Source organism: Lotus japonicus, chromosome 6 (genome assembly GCF_012489685.1).
Source record: "Lotus japonicus ecotype B-129 chromosome 6, LjGifu_v1.2".
NCBI classification, from domain to species: domain Eukaryota; kingdom Viridiplantae; phylum Streptophyta; class Magnoliopsida; order Fabales; family Fabaceae; genus Lotus; species Lotus japonicus.
In genome coordinates, this window is record NC_080046.1 from 63213590 (window position 1) to 63232847 (window position 19258).

At 35.2% G+C, this 19258-nt stretch overlaps 2 protein-coding genes across 6 annotated transcripts; both read left to right on the plus strand.

The window, feature by feature from the left end:
- Positions 1-536: 536 nt before the first annotated feature.
- On the plus strand, positions 537-5339 carry LOC130724288 (pentatricopeptide repeat-containing protein At1g09900). Of its 4 annotated transcripts, XR_009014474.1 has the most exons (4): positions 537-675; positions 754-3182; positions 3915-4306; positions 4697-5339. XR_009014474.1 is itself a non-coding variant. In XM_057575487.1 (3 exons), exon 2 carries the CDS (start codon positions 803-805, stop codon positions 3146-3148), a length of 2346 nt encoding a protein of 781 aa, XP_057431470.1. In that variant the 5' UTR covers positions 537-675; positions 754-802; the 3' UTR covers positions 3149-3182; positions 3915-5339. The 4 variants fall into 4 exon arrangements, 3 of the variants coding, with proteins under 3 accessions (XP_057431470.1, XP_057431471.1, XP_057431469.1); XM_057575487.1 differs by having other exon boundaries at positions 3915-5339; XM_057575488.1 differs by having other exon boundaries at positions 3953-5339.
- A 1535-nt stretch (positions 5340-6874) lies between these two features.
- LOC130726998 (ABC transporter B family member 9-like) lies at positions 6875-16567 on the plus strand. 2 transcript variants are annotated; one of them, XM_057578323.1, is made up of 14 exons: positions 6875-7086; positions 9093-9415; positions 10074-10128; positions 10307-10482; positions 10787-11008; positions 11104-11342; positions 11453-11978; positions 12088-12361; positions 12568-13216; positions 13305-13533; positions 13628-13894; positions 13977-14240; positions 14334-15017; positions 16343-16567. In XM_057578323.1, exons 2-13 carry the CDS (start codon positions 9107-9109, stop codon positions 14976-14978), a joined length of 3855 nt encoding a protein of 1284 aa, XP_057434306.1. In that variant the 5' UTR covers positions 6875-7086; positions 9093-9106; the 3' UTR covers positions 14979-15017; positions 16343-16567. The 2 variants fall into 2 exon arrangements, with proteins under 2 accessions (XP_057434306.1, XP_057434307.1); XM_057578324.1 differs by lacking the exon at positions 6875-7086 and having other exon boundaries at positions 9038-9415.
- The last annotated feature ends 2691 nt before the right edge of the window (positions 16568-19258 follow it).

Consider the following 19258-nt stretch of genomic DNA (forward strand, 5'->3'; position numbering starts at 1 on the left):
ACCACCATTTTATCTTTTACATGTAAGATTGTGCCGGAGATCACACCCACAAACTTCATACTAACCGTAAAGGGCAAACCAAACTTAATATTGTATAGTTATCCAATTAATGTCTATAAGTAAAATGTAACATTGAATCATAAAAGGAAGATAATAGCAACATATAAGTTTTTCACTAATTAAAATTAGACGTCTTAGAAAATATATCATTGTGTTATTCCATATAAATCAAATACTCAATTATCATAATTAACAATTGATTTGGTAAAAAATTACCCGTGCATCGCACGGGCAAACGGGTTATATCCTAGTATGATATATAGTTATATACAGACAAAATACTCTTATTTCATTGATGCAGGATCAATACTAGTATATTACTAAGGGTAAAAGTAAAATAGTATTTATGAAAACATCATACTCACTTTTCCTTTCATTTTCTTTTCTTATCCTTTCGATCCAAACAACTTAAAAATCACTTCATTTTCTCTTTATATTCTTTCCTCTTATATTCCTTCCACTCATTTTCATTTTCATTTTCACCCTGTATGTATCCAAACAAAGCATAAGAGAACCAAATTTGATATGCAGCAATGGAACCCTGACCCAGTAAACAGAGAAAAGCTTGAAGTTGATGATGATTGCTTTGCTTGGTTACCCACCTCAAGCTTACAGGTTAATATCGAAAACTTTGTTACTCTGAATCGATTCTAAACCATTGTTGATGACATTGAAATGTGGGTATTGTTGCAGAAACCAAGACAATGTAGATTTTGTTTCTGTATAGTGAAAAACATTGTCCATGGCACTTCTGAGGTTGAATCAGCATCCGCTGAGAAAGGTTTTAGCTACCCATTTGTCCTCTTTTGCTCTGACTCTTCATTCTGCAACAACTTCGATTCCCGTTTCATATTCAACTGCTAATCTTCTTGGTGATGAGGGTGACTGCAACATTAAGAATTTCAATCATGGTTTTGGGAAACTGGGTTCTAGGTTTCCTGGGGAGTTAGGTTTTGCTGCAAGTGTCAATGATGATGTACAAGAAGATGATGAGATTGAGAGTATTGAGCTGAAGAGTTCCGACCGTGGAAATCGCGAAGAACGAGAAAATATTGGAAGGGTTGAAATTGATGAGAGTGAATTTAGACACCCTTTGGTGAGAGAGGTTTGTAGGTTAATCACACTCAAGTCTGCTTGGAACCCGAAATTTGAAGGAAACCTAAGGCATTTACTAAGAAGCCTAAAACCCCCGCTTGTTTGTGCTGTTTTACGCTCTCAAGCTGATGAGCGCGTTGCTTTGAGTTTTTTCTACTGGGCTGATCGGCAGTGGCGCTACAGGCACCATACTGTTGTGTACTATACAATGCTAGATGTCCTTAGCAAGACTAAATTGTGTCAAGGCGCGAGGCGGATCCTTCGGCTCATGACCCGCCGAGGAATTGAATGTTCGCCCGAGGCTTTTGGCTATGTGATGGAATCTTATAGTCGGGCAGGCATGTTGCGGAATGCCCTGCGAGTTTTGACCTTGATGCAGAAAGCCGGTGTTGAACCTAATTTGTCTATATGTAACACTACTATCTATGTTTTGGTGAAGGGGAATAAATTAGACAAGGCACTTAGATTCTTGGAAAGAATGCAGCTGGCTGAAATCAAACCCAATGTTGTCACGTATAACTGCTTGATCAAGGGTTACTGTGATTTAGATCGGATTGAAGATGCATTGGAGCTTATTGCAGAAATGGCATCCAAAGGATGCCCTCCAGATAAGGTTAGTTATTATACTGTGATGGCTTTCCTCTGTAAGGAGAAAAAAATTGAGGAAGTGAAATGCTTAATGGAGAAAATGGTTCAGAATAGTAAATTAATACCAGATCAGGTTACATATAAAACACTTATCCACATGCTTTCGAAGCATGGACATGCAGATGATGCTCTTGCTTTTCTGAGGGAAGCAGAAGACAAGGGTTTCCACTTTGATAAGGTTGAGTATAGTGCAATAGTTCACTCGTTCTGTAAAATGGGGAGGATGGACGAGGCAAAGTGTTTAGTAACCGATATGTACACAAGAGGCTGTAATCCTGATGTAGTGACATACACTGCTATTATTGATGGATTTTGTCGAATGGGAAAGATTGCTGAAGCAAAGAAGATGCTGCAGCAGATGTACAAACATGGATGCAAGCCAAATACTGTATCATATACAGCTTTGTTAAATGGCCTCTGTCTCAATGGAAAATCATCAGAGGCAAGGGAGATGATAAATGTGAGTGAGGAGCATTGGTGGACACCAAATGCCATCACTTATAGTGCTGTGATGCATGGGTTCCGTCGGGAGGGAAAATTGTCGGAGGCTTGTGAATTGGTCAGGGAAATGATTGAAAAAGGTTTTTTCCCAACTCCTGTTGAAATTAACCTGCTAATACAGTCTCTCTGTCAAAATCAGAAAGTAGTAGAAGCTAAAAAATATTTAGAAGAATTTCTACACAAGGGCTGTGCCATTAATGTTGTAAACTTCACTACTGTAATTCATGGCTTTTGTAAGATTGGAGATTTGGAAGCTGCTCTATCCGTGCTAGATGACATGTATTTAAGTAACAAACATCCTGATGCTGTCACATATACCGCATTGTTCGATGCATTGGGGAAGAAAGGTAGACTGGACGAGGCTGCTGAGTTAATTGCAAAGATGCTAAACAAAGGTCTGCTTCCTACTCCTGTTACATACAGGACAGTCATCCACCATTATTGTCGATGGGGCAGAGTCGATGATATGCTGAAATTATTGGAAAAAATGCTCGCTAGGCAACCATTCAGAACTGTGTACAATCAGGTTATTGAGAAGCTTTGTTTTTTTGGGAACCTTGACGAGGCTGAGAAACTACTAGGGAAGGTTTTGAGAACAGCATCAAAACTTGATGCTAATACATGTCATGTTCTGATGGAAAGCTATTTGACTAAAGGGACTGCACTCTCAGCATATAAAGTGGCTTGTCAAATGTTTAGACGTAATTTAGTTCCCGATTTAAAGTTGTGTGAGAGAGTGACCAAGAGACTGATGTTAGATGGTAAGATGGTGGAGGCTGATAACCTTATGTTAAGGTTTGTTGAGCGTGGAATACAACAAAATGAGACACATTTACAATGCTAGATGCTACTGTTAGCTTAAAGTCCCTGCCTCCCTGGTATGGTTCTATTGTCAATATGGTTCATCCTTTTCTGTTGTTGGTATTCCATCATGTTGCATTCAATGTGGTAACACTTTTGTTTTGGGAATGTAAAATTTATTCAAATAATCATATATGTGGATTAGATTATTCTATCATTTTTTGGTTCTGTTACAGATTACACTCTTTTACTTTCTCCTGTCTATTGTGCTTATAAATCTTTGTTTGAACAAATGAAGAAGAAAAAAATCTAGGGAGTGCATTGTTTGAACTTTGAAGCATTGAGACTATTGTGTCTATTGGCTATTAGGCTACTAATTACATGTTGTAATGTTTTTTCATACAAACTGTACGGACTTGACATGGTAAATTGTAAATCACATTTTCTAATGGCATAGCATAGGGACCTAGATCATAGGAAGGACCAAACACAGCAAGATCAGCAAAAGGAGAAGCTCACCTAGTTATTAAATTTCATTTCATTTGTGATTGATTGTGTTCAAACTTCAATGAGTCCTATGCAGTTCAATGATAGTGTGACGGTCATGTTCATGTCCCATACCAGTTACTGCCTTGGTAGCTTTCATATTGGATGTCATACTCTCTCGAATAATTTAACAATCCTTTTTTTCTTTGGAGAGTTTGTGTTCTGTATATTCTGTTCTCATTTGATTTCTAACTTAAGTATTACATTTAAAATTTTGTTAGCTGAACTCATCTGCAGCTCTAAGTGTTAATTGAACATAACAGAATGCAGCTTAAGCACTAACACAGAACTTGTGCACTAGTCTGATCAGAAGAAAACTGATCGAATGGAATAAAATAAAACCAGGAGGGTCTCTGGCTAGATAGCTTTCGCATTATTCAACTCTGCAAAACTGGGAAGTCCATGGCGAAATGATGGAAAGAGATAAAGCTAACCTGCATCTGCCATCTCTGTATTTTAAACAAGAAGGCTCTCCTATGAGTTATTCTTTCTTAAGTATACATGGTACATGTTAAACTTTCCTATCAGTTGATGTTCTTGGTAACCATAAGGTGATGATGTTTCCTACAATGTTCTTACTACCACAAATTCAGAACCAGCTGACATTGTTATAAATAGCGCATTGGTGGAATTCAAGCTGTTCATATATTGAAAGGTTAGATGCATTCCTTTCAATGATTTGTCTGCAACAAGCATAAGGAATGAGCAGTGTGTAATGCATAGAGGGAGCGATATATGGTCTTCATACATATTATTATTTAGCATTGTCTTTCATTCTTTCTCTTGCCCCATTTCCCAAACAATGTCTGCCCCTTATCAGGGGAATGGAGGGGGTCTAAACACCTTATAATTACATTTTATCTGTGGTACATAACTAGGTGAGTGCCTCTCAGAAAAAGAAAAAAAATTACTAGGTGAGTTACTTGGCATATACAAAATTCTTAGTTAATGAAAATATGAAATTCTAAGTCAAACTATCTAGAATTCTCTTACATCCTCACTGCTCAACAGCTGAAATCTTACTGAGTTGTGGTTTGAATGCTAGTGTTGACATATGTTCATCAGAATCATAGCTTCAGCTTTCATAGCATGTCTCGTGCCGCTTTGCAGCAAGATTCATGCTACATGTCGCAATAGAAACCAAACCTTCCATCCTCCCGCTGCTGTGAGTCACCCCCGTGAATGACAGAGCTGCTGCACCTGCACCACAGTGTTGGATTACGTGCTTCTGAAGGGACCAAGCTAAGAGATGAGTTTTTTTCATAGCTCTTGATAGTTTTTTTCTTAAAAGTTAGTTGTGTTTTATTTCTTCAATAAAAATAAGTAGCTTTTTATTTTAAGAGCTCTTACAAATAGTCTCCGAATCCGAATGATAGTTAAAGTGGTAAGAGTTAGGTGACATGTGAGTTGAGAGTGGGTGGTCTAGGGATCAATATTTTGGAGGGTGCAATTTATCTTTTCGCGGTTAAAAAAAAAAACTCACAAATAACTTTTTTGTTGTTGTTGTCAATTACAAATATGACAGTAATGATTAAGACTTGTGTTAGTCACATGGACTCTTTTTAATAGTGAGGTCCTGAGGTCCCTACTCTAACCATGATCTACTAGAATTTCTTTGATGGCTTATATTGTGTTTTTATTTGTATTTTTTTTTGATTTGTGAATACGAGAGCAAACATGTTATGAATTGGAAACTTTTAGCTAAAATTTTGAAGTTTTTTTCATCCACTTAAATATTTATAGGTGAATTAATTTATGTTTATTTATAAAAAAAATAACAATTTTAATTAATTTAAAAATCTAATTGGTGAAAGTGATTTTTTTACTACTGCTATTAGAGAGAAGAAAAATATTACCTTAAAGTGAATTAAATCAATCATAATTATCGACGGGTGTTTGGTTCAAGTGGTATATGCTTGATTCTCCTTAAGCAAGGGTTCAGGTTCGAGTCTCGTGGATGGAAAAGACCCCCGCTGGGAGGGTTAGCCCCACCATGATGTAGATGTTCCTGGTTCGAACATAATTGCATTCAAAGGAGAACACCTGACTTAAAAAAAATCAATCATAATTGAGATTTTTTTGAAATTGAATTTGAGTTATCTGATAAAATATAAAACACCGCATTATGAATTTGAGACCTCACTATTAAAAAGGGAGACGCTCACTTGTCACTCATATTTTTATCATGAACAGTTTTAATATTATCTATATTTTCTCATTTTATAATGAACTTATATAAGTTAAAATTATTTAAGTTTAAATATTCGATAAGTCAAAATTATCTATTTACTAAGTGAGATTATTGATAAGACAAAATTATTTATAGTAATTTTTTGTTGTTGAATTCTAATAGTACTTATTTTTGTATTTCAATTTTTTTTGAAGGTGTATTTCAAATATGAAAACCTTGCATTTTTCCTATTCTAAATTATTTTTAATATTGAATAAACACTTTTTTTTTGAAAGTGACTAAACACTTTTTTTTGAACTCTAGTGAATAAACACTTTTTTTTAAAAGAGTGAATAAACACTTTAATATAACTATTATGGAGGGATGTAAACCACAATCTACTACTATGATTTTAATAGAATATTATTCCTTATCCTACTTTAAATTCAATTTCTAATCATTTTTTTTGAAATCTAATTTCTAATCATTATACTTATTATTTTTTCTATCCGATTGTAAATTTAAAACTATTCTTACTATTTAAATGGTCAATTTTTAATATATGATAAGTTTAATTTATTTCACGTGTCAAACAATCAATAAAAAATTCAAAAAGACGTATTCCGATAAGATAATTTGAATCATTTAGAAGAAAACAGAAAGTATAAGTATTTTAAAAATAATATATATATATATATATTAATTATAGCCAAATGAAAAGAATAATGCTTTTTGTAACCTGAAAATATGACTCACGCACGATAGACCGTAATCTAATCTGGCACTGGCACTTATATCGTCAAATTCAAAGTTTTTTTTTTGGTTTTTGAAATGATCAAATTCAAAGTTACAATTTATGAGTATTTGACCAATATGAATATTTAGAGCTCGTCAGTTCATAATATTCTAGTATGTTTTTTAAAACATTCTAAGATATTTGGGTAAGATAAGATTATAAACCTACCAAAAAAAAAGATAAGATTATAAACCTACCAAAAAAAGATAAGATTATAAAAATTCATCGATAAAGATAAGATAATAAAAAACAGAATTAAAAGATAATATAAAATTCGACTATTTTCACAATATATATACTCTACCTACCCTCATCAGCATTTGAAAAAACGTTACAGAGTGAGATCGAGAAAGAAAGAATCACGGAAACACTTAATAACTTTATTCTTCTATAATCACCATTCACAGCAATTGCAACTCTGAAAAGTGAGAACTCCTTTTCTCCTCCACAATTCTGATTCAACTTTAAGGTATGTGCTGTTTCAACATTCACAACTCTAGATTTTGAAAAAGGTTACTCGTGCATGTCAACAATTGATTGTATATAGTCAAAACTAGTTCTAGGAGAAGCTTGTGTGTGAGTAATAATCTTCTGAGTATGAGAATTGATTTTGAGGAAAAAGATATTGATTCAAACATGCTATTACTATACTAATTTTTTTCCATAATTTATGATTAGCTATGCGCCTTGGTTTGCTGTATATATACATGACTTATTGATTTTGCATGATAAATTGAGTTTTGGTTGCTCTGAAATGTGTGGGGGTGAACTTTTAAATGATGTTAGATGAAAATTCATTAGTTAGGTTGTAATTACTCCAATTTTGTAAACTAAGGCAATTCATGAAAGAGTAACAAAATTTAAGACACCTAATAGTCATATGATATGCTTTTAGTAATTTGTACCAAAAATTGCATGAGTGGTAGAGAGAGTTGAATGTGGAGGAGGACAAGTTTGAAACAAGTTGATGTACAATGTAAATGCATGGAATAAAGCCATTAGCTACTTTGTTACTTTATTTGTGTTTGATTGTTGTGTTACCATGGGTAGACAAAATCTTTGCTTTACACCTTAGTGCACAGTGCACACAAGATTAGCTGTGTTTGATTCAAATTAGAGAAGATTAGAGTGGAGAGCCCTCATTAAAAGAAAATAGAGGGCAGATGAGAGTAGAGATTTTAATGAAAGGAAGATAAGAGATTTTAAAACAATTTTACTTTTACTATCCTTAATTTTTAAATATGATTTTGAATTTGATTTAAAATATGAGGGATAACATTTTTATCTTATACATTATTTTCCTTTCAAATCCCTTTATTTTTAGAGTGAAAATAAATTTAAGTTAGGAAAGGTTTTAGGCTTTTAGCTACCTCAGTTTCCTTTTAAAAGTTAAACCAAAACAATATAAGTTTAAAAAATTTGTCCCCTCTATTTCTCTCTTACCAAATACCATGTCAGTGCATTTGCTTTAGTTGGCAAATTGACATCGAAGGGCACCATGTGGATTTGTAAAATAAACCCCAAGTTTTATCGATCCAGTGGTTCACAATGTTAGGATTTGGAAATCAAAATCCATATAATTAGTAGCTTTTACTTTTTTAAAATCTTCTAGAAAATAAATTATCTTTTAAACATATATATATATATATATACTAAAATCAACTTTTTAAAATCTTAAAAAGATGTGCTCTCTATAAAAATAAAATCACTTTTTACGCAAATTTAAAACTACTTTTTCTTTTCAAAGTTTAAAGTTAAACACAAATGGCCCTTATCTTTATTTTCGTCTTCTATATTCTTGTAGAGGACCATCATTAACTCTATGGTAATGTATAATAATAATATTAATAGTAAAGAGGAATTATTTTTTTCACACCCATATTAAGAGTTTGTTTGATTAAAAACTGTATTTAAAACTATTTTCAAAGAAAAAAAATATTTTTCAACTTTAAAAAATTGTAATTTGAAGTTGTTCTATCTATTTTAGTTTTTTTTTTTACATTGGAAAGATAAATTGTAGTCGTTAGGAATCGATCTCTGAACCTCCCCTACCCAACCCATATGTCCCCAGCTCCTACCACTTAAGCAATCATACGAGACTATCTATTTTAGTTTTAAACAGATACTTAATTTTTAAAAAATGGAAAACAATTTTTAAAAACTGTTATTATGAAGTGTTTTGTAGGTAGTAGTAGATTAAGTTATTTAACATTAGAGATTATTTTTTTTGAAAAGACATAAGAGATTATTTACTAGTTTAAAGAGTATGACATTTCCATTCTTGTTACAAAATCATGTGCCCCATGCATTTTCCCTTAACTGCGTTCTGTTTGATACCACAATAAAAACGTTTAGAACTCAATGACCTTGGAATGAGTCTCCATATCTTTCTCATGCTCTGTTTTCCTATGCACCACGTCTCATAATCACTCACTCATTCACTTCTTCTTCTTCCTTGGTTTGCTCTTCACGCAGCGAGCGAGTGAACCATGGCAGACAACAACAACAACAACAACAACAACAACAACACAGAGCCACCTTTACATTCTACATCTTCACAAGAACAACAGAATGATGAAGGAGCTGCAACCAAAAGAAAATCCAACAAGAACAAGAAAGTTGCGTTCTACAAACTGTTTGCATTCGGTGATCGTCTTGACGTGACGTTGATGATCATTGGCACCATCTGCGCCGCCGCTAATGGAATGACGCAGCCTATGATGACCCTCATATTCGGGAAGCTCGTCAATACTTTTGGTTCCACAGATAAATCCAGAATTGTCCATGAAGTGACTAAGGTAAGTTATAACTTATAAGATAGATTTTCTGTTGTTTATATGTAAAAAAGAATTTATCTTTTTTGTTTTTTAATGTTGAAAAATCGTTCTTTCAATGCTGCATTTCATGTTTTGATGTAATGGGGTGTGTCGGCTTGGACGAACATGGTCGGCGGCGGCGGTGGTGGTGCCACTTGTTTAATATGAGAGAGTGAGAGAGAGAGAGAAACAATAGAAAGAAAGAAGAGTGTGATTTTTGATTACTGATTAGATTAAGTGCACGTTTAAATTGAGAGTGAAGTGCTTTAATTTTTGTTTCCCAATTCAATGCATTAGAAGTTGAAAGTCCTTTTAGTTAATCTCAAGGCATAAAAGGGGAAATTTTTGAATTAGGGTATAAGTTTTTTATTTTATTTTTACTTTTCCATTAAACTCAATTATTATTAAAGGGTTAGAGGGTAAATCAGATGAGACTATTTAATCTTTATTAAGTGCATGAATAAAAGAACAAGTACTGTAACAATTTTATTAGCAGTCCAAATAAGTGGATGATTTTTGGCTTTTTGCTGCATTCCATTCTGTACCTTAGCACTCCCTGTTCAATCATTTGGTGTTTAGTATTCCATCAATACAAATTGTGTTTGCAAAATCTAACTTCAATGTTAACATTATATTTCAGGTTGTGTTACTATTTGTTTACCTGGCTGTGGGATCCGGAATAGCTTCATTTCTACGTAAGATGGCCAAACTTTTTTCCTCTAGTATGCTTATTTATTTATTTGTTAGAATAGAGTACTCTTTGTTTTCAATAAGATGGCACTGGTTTTTCCCTGTGAAAGAATTAGTATTCTATGGGTTGTTCTTAATGATTCCAGCATTCTGATATGAGGGTCATTTTGTTGGATGCTGCAGAGGTATCTTGTTGGATGGTAACAGGAGCAAGACAAGCCACAAGGATCCGTGGCTTGTACTTGAAAACCATATTGAAGCAGGACATTGCCTACTTTGACACTGAAACCACAACTGGTGAAGTGATTGGGAGAATGTCTGGTGACACCATTCTCATTCAAGATGCCATGGGAGAAAAGGTATATAACTATATATGATCCTTTGTGCTAAAATTAAAGCATCATATAATATGGATGTTTGAAAACTCGTCTGAAAATCACAGTGAGAGCCAAGATCAGAGTGGACAAAAACAAAAGCTAAGAGAAGATATTTTTGTCCACCATGATTTGGACTTCAACGTGGAACGAATGAGTTTGCAAACATGCACAATGACCTTCATTAATTGTTATTAGAGTTCAATCAAGTGTCATAACTCGTGAACTTTCAAGTATGCACTTGTGAGAGTACAATTTATTAAAGAATGAAAGGTTATATTTATGACAGGTTGGGAAGTTTATTCAACTGGCTTCAACTTTTCTTGGTGGCTTTGTGATTGCCTTCATAAAGGGATGGCAACTGGCTGTAGTTTTGCTTGCATGTATACCGTGTGTTATCACTGCTGGTGCAGTCATGTCCATAATGATGTCTAAAATGTCAGCTCGTGGCCAAGCTGCTTATGCAGAAGCAGGAAATGTTGTTGACCAAACAGTGGGAGCCATTAGAACGGTAAGACATAACCATCAATTACATGCAACGTTCAATGATTAATTTACATTTTTGTTTAACCAATATCCTTGATTTTGTTTTTGAAATTTAATCAGGTTGCATCTTTTACCGGCGAGAAAAGAGCAACAGAGAATTATAATAGCAAGCTAAAAATTGCTTATAAATCCATGGTTCAACAAGGAATTGCCTCAGGTTTGGGAATGGGAGTGCTTTTGATGATTACCTTCTGCACCTATGGACTTGCCATGTGGTATGGTTCCAAACTGGTTATTGAGAAAGGATTCAGTGGTGGAAATGTCTTGACTGTAATCATAGCTCTTATGACTGGGGGAATGTAAGTGAATCTGGCAATGAAATCACATTGTTTAGGCATAATTTTTTTGTTTTAGTTTGTATTTTGTGGAATCTTAATGGTAACTAATTAACTTTTCTTGCATTCTCAAGGTCATTGGGTCAGGCATCCCCAAGCCTAAATGCATTTGCTACAGGACAAGCAGCAGCATATAAGATGTTTGAGACAATTAAGAGAAAGCCTAAAATTGATGCTTATGACACCAGTGGCGTTGTCTTGGAAGACATTAAGGGCGATATTGAACTCAAAGATGTTTACTTCAGCTACCCTGCAAGGAAGGATGTGCAGATCTTTGCTGGATTCTCATTATCTGTTCCCAGTGGCACAACTGCTGCTTTAGTGGGTCAAAGTGGAAGTGGGAAGTCTACTGTAATCAGTTTACTAGAAAGATTCTATGATCCTGATTCTGGAGAAGTACTTATAGATGGTGTGAATTTGAAGAGTTTTCAAGTTAGATGGATAAGAGAACAGATTGGGCTGGTTAGTCAAGAACCTATCTTGTTTACAGCTAGTATCAAAGAGAACATAGCTTACGGGAAAGAAGGCGCAACTGATGAGGAGATAAAACAAGCAATAACACTTGCCAATGCCAAAAATTTCATTGACAAGCTCCCTCTGGTGTGTAAATGTTACAAACTCTTTTCTCACATTAGTGAGTGATTCATGTTTTTTGTTTGTCTTCTATGAAGTTTGATTGAAGAAAGTGAGTGCATTGTTCTGTTTGCAGGGCCTTGACACAATGGCAGGGCAGAGTGGGACTCAACTTTCTGGAGGGCAAAAGCAAAGAATTGCGATTGCAAGGGCGATTTTGAAGAACCCGAGAATCCTTCTCCTTGATGAAGCAACAAGTGCACTGGATGCTGAGTCTGAACGTGTTGTTCAAGAAGCATTGGAAAAAGTGATGACAAAAAGGACTACTGTGGTTGTTGCGCATCGCTTGACGACCATTAGAAACGCTGACACCATAGCCGTGGTTCATCAGGGAAAAATCGTGGAAAAAGGTTATATAATTGAACCACCTGTTTCAGTTTACCCGACGAGCAGTTCTTGATTTTTTTTCTTTTTATTATTATTATTATTGTTGTTGTTGTTGTTGTTGTTGTTGTCAAGCAGTTCACTGTCTAGTTCTTGATACAATATGAAAATCCATTTTTGTAACATCTTTGGAATAAATGTATTAACTTTTGCATGCTTTGTTTGTATCTAGGAACTCATGATGAGTTAATCAAGGATGCTGATGGTGCTTATTCTCAGCTCATTCGTCTACAAGAAGGAGAAAAAGAAGCTGAAGGTAGCCGGAACTCAGATGCAGATAACAGTTTAAATTTAGATAGTCACATAACTCGATCTTCCAGCCAGAGAACACCCTTTGTGAGATCAACAAGCCATGGTTCATCCGCAAGTAGACGCTCCCACTCACGTAGCTTTTCTCGAAGATTTTCAATTGTGTCCGGAGAAATAGAACAAGGGGATATTGAAAAATGCCATCCTGATAATAACAAGCCCAAAAAGGTTTCTTTAAAACGTTTGGCCTACTTGAATAAGCCTGAGGTTCCTATCTTACTACTTGGATCCTTTGCTGCAATAGTACACGGTGTGGTGTTTCCAATATTTGGCGTCTTGTTTTCATCGGCCATTACTATGTTCTTTGAACCTCCAGAAAAGCAGAAGAAAGATGCAAGATTCTGGGCACTCCTATATGTTGGTTTAGGTTTAGTTACTCTGGTGGTTATACCTCTTCAGAACTACTTATTTGGGATTGCTGGTGGAAAACTTATAGAAAGAATTCGTTCATTGACATTCAAAAAGGTTGTGCACCAAGAAATCAGTTGGTTTGATGACCCTGCGAATTCAAGGTATGTTAAGTTGTCAAGGAAACATTAATTATTTATCATTTTTTATTCACTCCTGGTATGAAACTGAAAAAAATGAATCACCTTTCAGTGGTGCAGTTGGTGCAAGGTTGTCTACTGATGCTTCAGCAGTGAAAAGTCTTGTTGGTGACACCTTGGCCCTCATTGTACAAAACATAACAACAATTACAGCAGGTGTAATCATAGCACTCACTGCTAATTGGGCACTTGCTTTGATAGTTATAGCCGTCTCACCAGGAATCCTTGCACAAGGATACCTTCAGATGAAGTTTCTTAAAGGATTCAGTGCGGATGCCAAGGTTTGCCTTACTTTCTGTTTTGTTGTTTCCATTAGTGTTTCCATTAATCAAATGAAGTATGAATTCTGAAAATCATGACAATCTTCCTATATAGGAGAAATATGAAGAGGCAAGTCAGGTGGCAAATGATGCTGTTGGTAGCATCAGAACTGTTGCATCATTTTGTGCGGAGTCGAAGGTGATGGACATGTACCAGAAGAAATGTTCAGGGCCAGAAAAACAAGGTGTTCAGTCGGGGCTTGCAAGTGGTGCAGGATATGGTTTCTCATTTTTTCTTCTACACTGCACAAATGCTTTATGTTTCTATGCAGGATCTCGTCTTGTGGCGAGGGGGCAAGCAAATTTTGCTGAGGTTTTCAGGGTACATTCAATAAACTCAATCACCTTGAGATTCTTTACCTTAATTTGATGTTTCTTTTGTCCTTACAAGATATTTTCTGCAGGTTTTCTTTTGTTTAACAATCACAGCTATTGGGGTTTCCCAGTCAAGTGCCTTGGCACCAGACACAGCCAAGGCCAAAGATTCCACTGCTTCAATATTCGAAATTCTTGACAGAAAACCTACAATTGACTCCAGCAGCAATAAGGGCAAATCACTAGAAAATGTTGTTGGTGACATTGAACTTCAACATGTCAGCTTTAGCTACCCATCAAGGCCTCATATTCAAATTTTCAAGGATTTGAGCTTAAGCATTCCATCTGGAAAGGTAATAAATCTTTTGGTTGTGCACTGTGCTGATGTTATATTGACAATGTGCAATTTAGTTACATTACATTGCTGATATGATGTGTCTTTGTAGACTGTTGCATTGGTTGGAGAAAGTGGTAGTGGAAAATCAACAGTTATCAGCCTCTTAGAGAGATTTTATAACCCTCACTTTGGAAGCATCCTACTTGATGGAGTGGATATCAAAGAGTTAAGATTAAGCTGGTTGAGGCAGCAAATGGGTTTGGTTGGTCAAGAGCCAATTCTTTTCAATGAAAGCATTCGCGCTAACATTGCTTATGGCAAAGAGGGTGGTGTTGCCGATGATGAGATAATTGCAGCAGCTCAAGCAGCCAATGCACACAACTTCATAAGTTCTCTTCCAAATGGTTATGATACCTCAGTTGGAGAAAGAGGTACACAATTGTCTGGAGGGCAAAAGCAGCGTATTGCCATTGCAAGAGCGATGCTGAAGGGCCCCAGAATCCTTCTACTTGATGAGGCAACTAGTGCACTTGATGCTGAGTCGGAACGCGTAGTTCAAGAGGCGCTGGACAAAGTCAGTGTGGACAGAACTACTGTGGTGGTAGCTCATCGTCTAACAACAATAAGAGGGGCTGACGTTATAGCAGTGATTAAAAATGGGGTGGTTGCTGAAAAGGGAAGGCATGATGCGTTGATGAAGATCACTGGTGGAGTTTATGCTTCATTGGTATCTCTACATTCAAGTGCATCATGATATCAAATTTCATCTAAACAGTAGAGATCATAGAAGATGGTTAGTCTTTTGGTATTTAAAATATCTTTCAGATTGTTTTACCCTGTCTTTGAATGATGCATGTAATTTTTCTTTTAGTATGCCTAAATTAGGGTCCTCTTCACTTTGTTTGATTGGTACATGACTACATGGACTTTATTTGAACAGTTGTAACCTCTTCAGTGTATGGTAATATTCTGTTGTTGAGGTTTTGAGGGGGTTATTTAGTTTACTATAAAGCAAATAAATCAGGTCTTACTGCCTTTGTGCATCTGTCTTTGCTCACTCCATGTGTGTGGGGTAGGCATCCTCTGCACATGCGGGTGATGCAACGTGCCTTACAATAGACTAGAGATCATTCGGAAAGGATCTCCCTCGAAAATGGCGAGTCGATCCTCCCAGTGAACTGAACGTAGCCCAATCCGACCGCATGACTGATTAGTGAAAGATAAGATCATGGAGTTATCTTCTCTGACTATTCAAGTTTATGAAGAAGAATAGTTCAATTTAGGATGTATATGACATTTGAGTGCTTGCTCTCTGTTCCTATAACCTCCAGATATTTCCTTCTAATTATTTTCCAGTTAATCTGCTATACTTGCAATCTGGCTTTTAGTACCAAGGGGAAGAATTATGTTAGCTTTGATAAATACACATTTGTATATGTGTGTGTGTGAGTGTTGTAATGTCTCAGCAGGAATTTGTTGTTACCTTTTTGAGTAAGCAGTGCATATCAGATCATTAAAGTAATAACTAAATAATGACAGAGCATTAAACTGCTGGTTAAGAGTCAAGTATGATATTTGGATAGGTTGCTGGTTAAATCGTCATTTAATTTATTTATTTTTCTAAATCATGTTTTCTATGTCATGATTTTGAAATTTGTTTTTGGGATAAACTTACAGCAGTTGTTTCATTTTTGTGCAGTGGTGAATTTCAGATTGATTGGTATATTTGTGTCTTCTGTTCATGCAGTTCCATTTGATTTTGAAAATCATTTTTCCCCTTCTTTGAACTATTTTATTCCTTTTCTAGATGATATATTTGCAACTTTGTTGGTTCATTACTCAGCTTACATTTGAAAGGGTAAATTATACTATAACTGGTTGCTTTAGTCAACTACTGAGTTGCAACGGTACATTAAAATGTTTAACATATATGTTCTGGCTTTTAGATCAGTCAACATTTTAGATTCATGTTAGCATCACAATATTGGCCCCTTTAACATTATCTTCTCCTACACTGAATGCTTTTTACTTTATAGTGTTATTTATAGTCATATCCTGTTTTAGTTGTGTAATGACCTTAAATGAATTATCTATCTAACTTTCTGTACTATTTTGCAGGTCTTTAACTAAGGACCAGAAACGAATCAAGACTTCCACATTACTTGTATTTCAAGGACAAAGTTGTTAATGATATTTCTAATTGGTGGAACCTACTATATTCTTATTTGGCATTTATTTTAGCATGAATTTTGGTGTTTTGGCTTTTGATAATGTCTTTCCACTATAATGTATTGTCTTAATGAACTAACTATAATGTATTCTCTTAATTCAACTCACGGAACACGTGCAATATATTATATAGTTCATAGTTCTTTATAATTTCTCGTGAGTAAAACAACTAAAAGCAAAACACGAAAACATATAATCAGAACCGTTTTTGTTGTCATCACAACTGCTACTCTTTCGTGGTTCCTCTATTATGGCTGCAGATCTATCCCTCCCTACCGGATCTGAAGATCTGGGATGATTTTTAGGTTTTTGGGTTGGTTCTATGGGATCAGGGATGATTTTTAGGTTTTTGGGTTGGTTTAAATAAATTCTAAAACATAATAATCATTTAAGGGATTTAATTATGGTGTTAAGAAATAATTATTTTTTTTATAGAATTTAAATGGAAAAAAAATCCATGTAGGGGATCGCCGGCGTTGACCCAAACGGTCGGAGGACTAAAACCAAATGTTTTGGCGAAAAATAGGGATCAATCTCACGTCTTGCTCCGGCGAGGGACTAAAGCCATATATATGGCAAAAGATAGGGACAAAAAACGTAAATAAGCTTTTATAATATAGTAATTGAGAAACGCGTAATGTAGCGCTGTCTTATTCTCACATAAGTTTGCCACATCAGACTTTTTTTATTACATGTCATGCTCTTGCATCTCCTACAATTTACATAGCATATTATAAACTGAACCCTTGCCATTTCTATGCGCCATTTTTTGCGTTTTCCACATTTCCCCCTCTCCAGCCGATCGAGCATTGTTTCAAGACTATTTCTTTAGGGGCGCACTGATCTAGAATGCCACCTCCTCTTAGTTTGCTTCGTTGATGTTGTATCTCTTCCTTCTCTGTTTGAAAATGAATTCACAAACTGTTATTCTTATTCTTTTGTTAGTATGTTGTCTACTACCATCATCATGTACAGTGATGCTCTGAGATGCTTGACAGTTTTGATACAATTAATTTAATTTGGAATTGAACTTGATCCCATTCTTTTCGAAATTTTAGATGCTTATTTTCACCGACTATCTGGTGTGGATGATGGCAACAAAGAGGTATCATTCTTTCTTATCAAAACATGTTTGACAGCCTCTTTTACTTGATGCACGCTACATGTTGCTATGTGATTGCCAAATCTTAAAATCCGAGCAATCCACATCGAGACAGAATGGAATGGTTGATCTAATAACATTATTGTTCTGTTTTGTTGAAGACATTTAAATTTTATCAGAGTTTTAGTTCCCATATTAAATTGAAAAAGGTGCTCAAACTTCCTTTCATATCTGTGTTTGTATTGCTATATATGTTTGTACTGTCACGATGTAGAAACTCACATGCTTGCTACATATGTGTGTTTGTACTGCCATGAAATTTCCTTAAAAACCAATGCTTGGCTAAGGAATTGCAATATAGGAGCCAAGAACATCTACTATAGGAGCAAACAAAAAGCAAGGAAGGGCAAAAGTGCAAAGAAGGCTCAAACCTTTCAATGACGTATTTGCTCTTTTTTTGCTCTCTTCATATTATATCTTATTAGTTAAATAAAACATGATTCCATTCAAAACATGTACAATGATATGATAAATGAAAATTTGTTTCAAAGTCACTTAATTTTCTTACGTCTAATATATTAAGATTAACTAGCTATAAGAGTGCAGGTACAACTTTTCACTCTAACAAGAAAAATAATTTATTTTACCAACTGCGCATCGCGCGGGTCTAAGTCTAGACTTAATTATGTTAACCAAAATACACACTTAATTATGTAACTATGCCATGGATCCTCCTCCTACACCAAAATTCCCATCAAGACTATTATAATATTATTTTTGAGAGCACTATCACAGTTAAAAGAGGGTCCGGATCCTCTGAACTGATTTATTTATTGGCTTAATTGCACTTTTGGTCCCTGATCTAACATGATTGTGCAAAACTGATCCCTTATGTTTAAAACGAGCGCTTTTGGTCCTACTTGTTTTTTACGTGAGCGATTTTGGTCCTTCCGTCTATCTGCGGTCAGAAAGCTAACAGAACTCGCTAATGTGGACTCATTAATTGACGTAGAAGGCCATATCAGTACGCCACTTAGATAATTGTTAAATAAAAAAAAGGGTTAATGACACACTAAAAATATAAATAAAATACAAAATTTGAAAGGAAATTTTTTTCCAAAACTCTTTCTTCTTCATCTTAATTTTAGATTTCTAGAGATTTACATAAATCACCATGGCCATCTTCCACTTCTTCAACCAAACTCAGAGAATTCATCCTACTTCTTCCATATCCATCAACCAAACCCAGAAATTAGGGGTGTACAAGGGACGGGTTGGAACGGGTTTTGGTTAACCCTAACCCAACCCTAAACATTGACCGGGCCAATTCATAGACCCTAACCCGTCCCTAGACCCGAAGCAACCCGATAATATGCGGGTCCAATTTTTAGGACGGGTCTATGAAGGACGGGACCGGGTTGGCCCGAGGGACAATAAATCTAAGACTATTTGATACTAATTGTAAAATTTAAAGATAATAACATATTAAAAGAATTATAAGTTATAACTACTTTTTAGAAGAAAGAACTTGAAAGGATTCAATTCTTGCATAATCTATTGCACTTGAGAGGTTTACATTTTGTTTGATCTATATGCACGTGTCACTCATTTTGTTTGATCTCTCTTCACTTGTCTCACATGTGCATAATGTACATGCATGATTTTCTCTTGTTAGAACATGAAAGTGTCCATCTTTTGACCAA

Bases quoted from the DNA above. Each gene is read 5' to 3' on its own strand.
- LOC130724288 (XM_057575487.1), top strand. From the start codon at position 803: ATGGCACTTCTGAGGTTGAATCAGCATCCGCTGAGAAAGGTTTTAGCT.
- LOC130726998 (XM_057578323.1), top strand. From the start codon at position 9,107: ATGGCAGACAACAACAACAACAACAACAACAACAACAACACAGAGCCA. The intron at 10,129-10,306 runs GTAAGATGGCCA...TGGATGCTGCAG, and splicing joins CGGAATAGCTTCATTTCTAC to AGGTATCTTGTTGGATGGTA. The intron at 13,534-13,627 runs GTTTGCCTTACT...CTTCCTATATAG, and splicing joins GATTCAGTGCGGATGCCAAG to GAGAAATATGAAGAGGCAAG.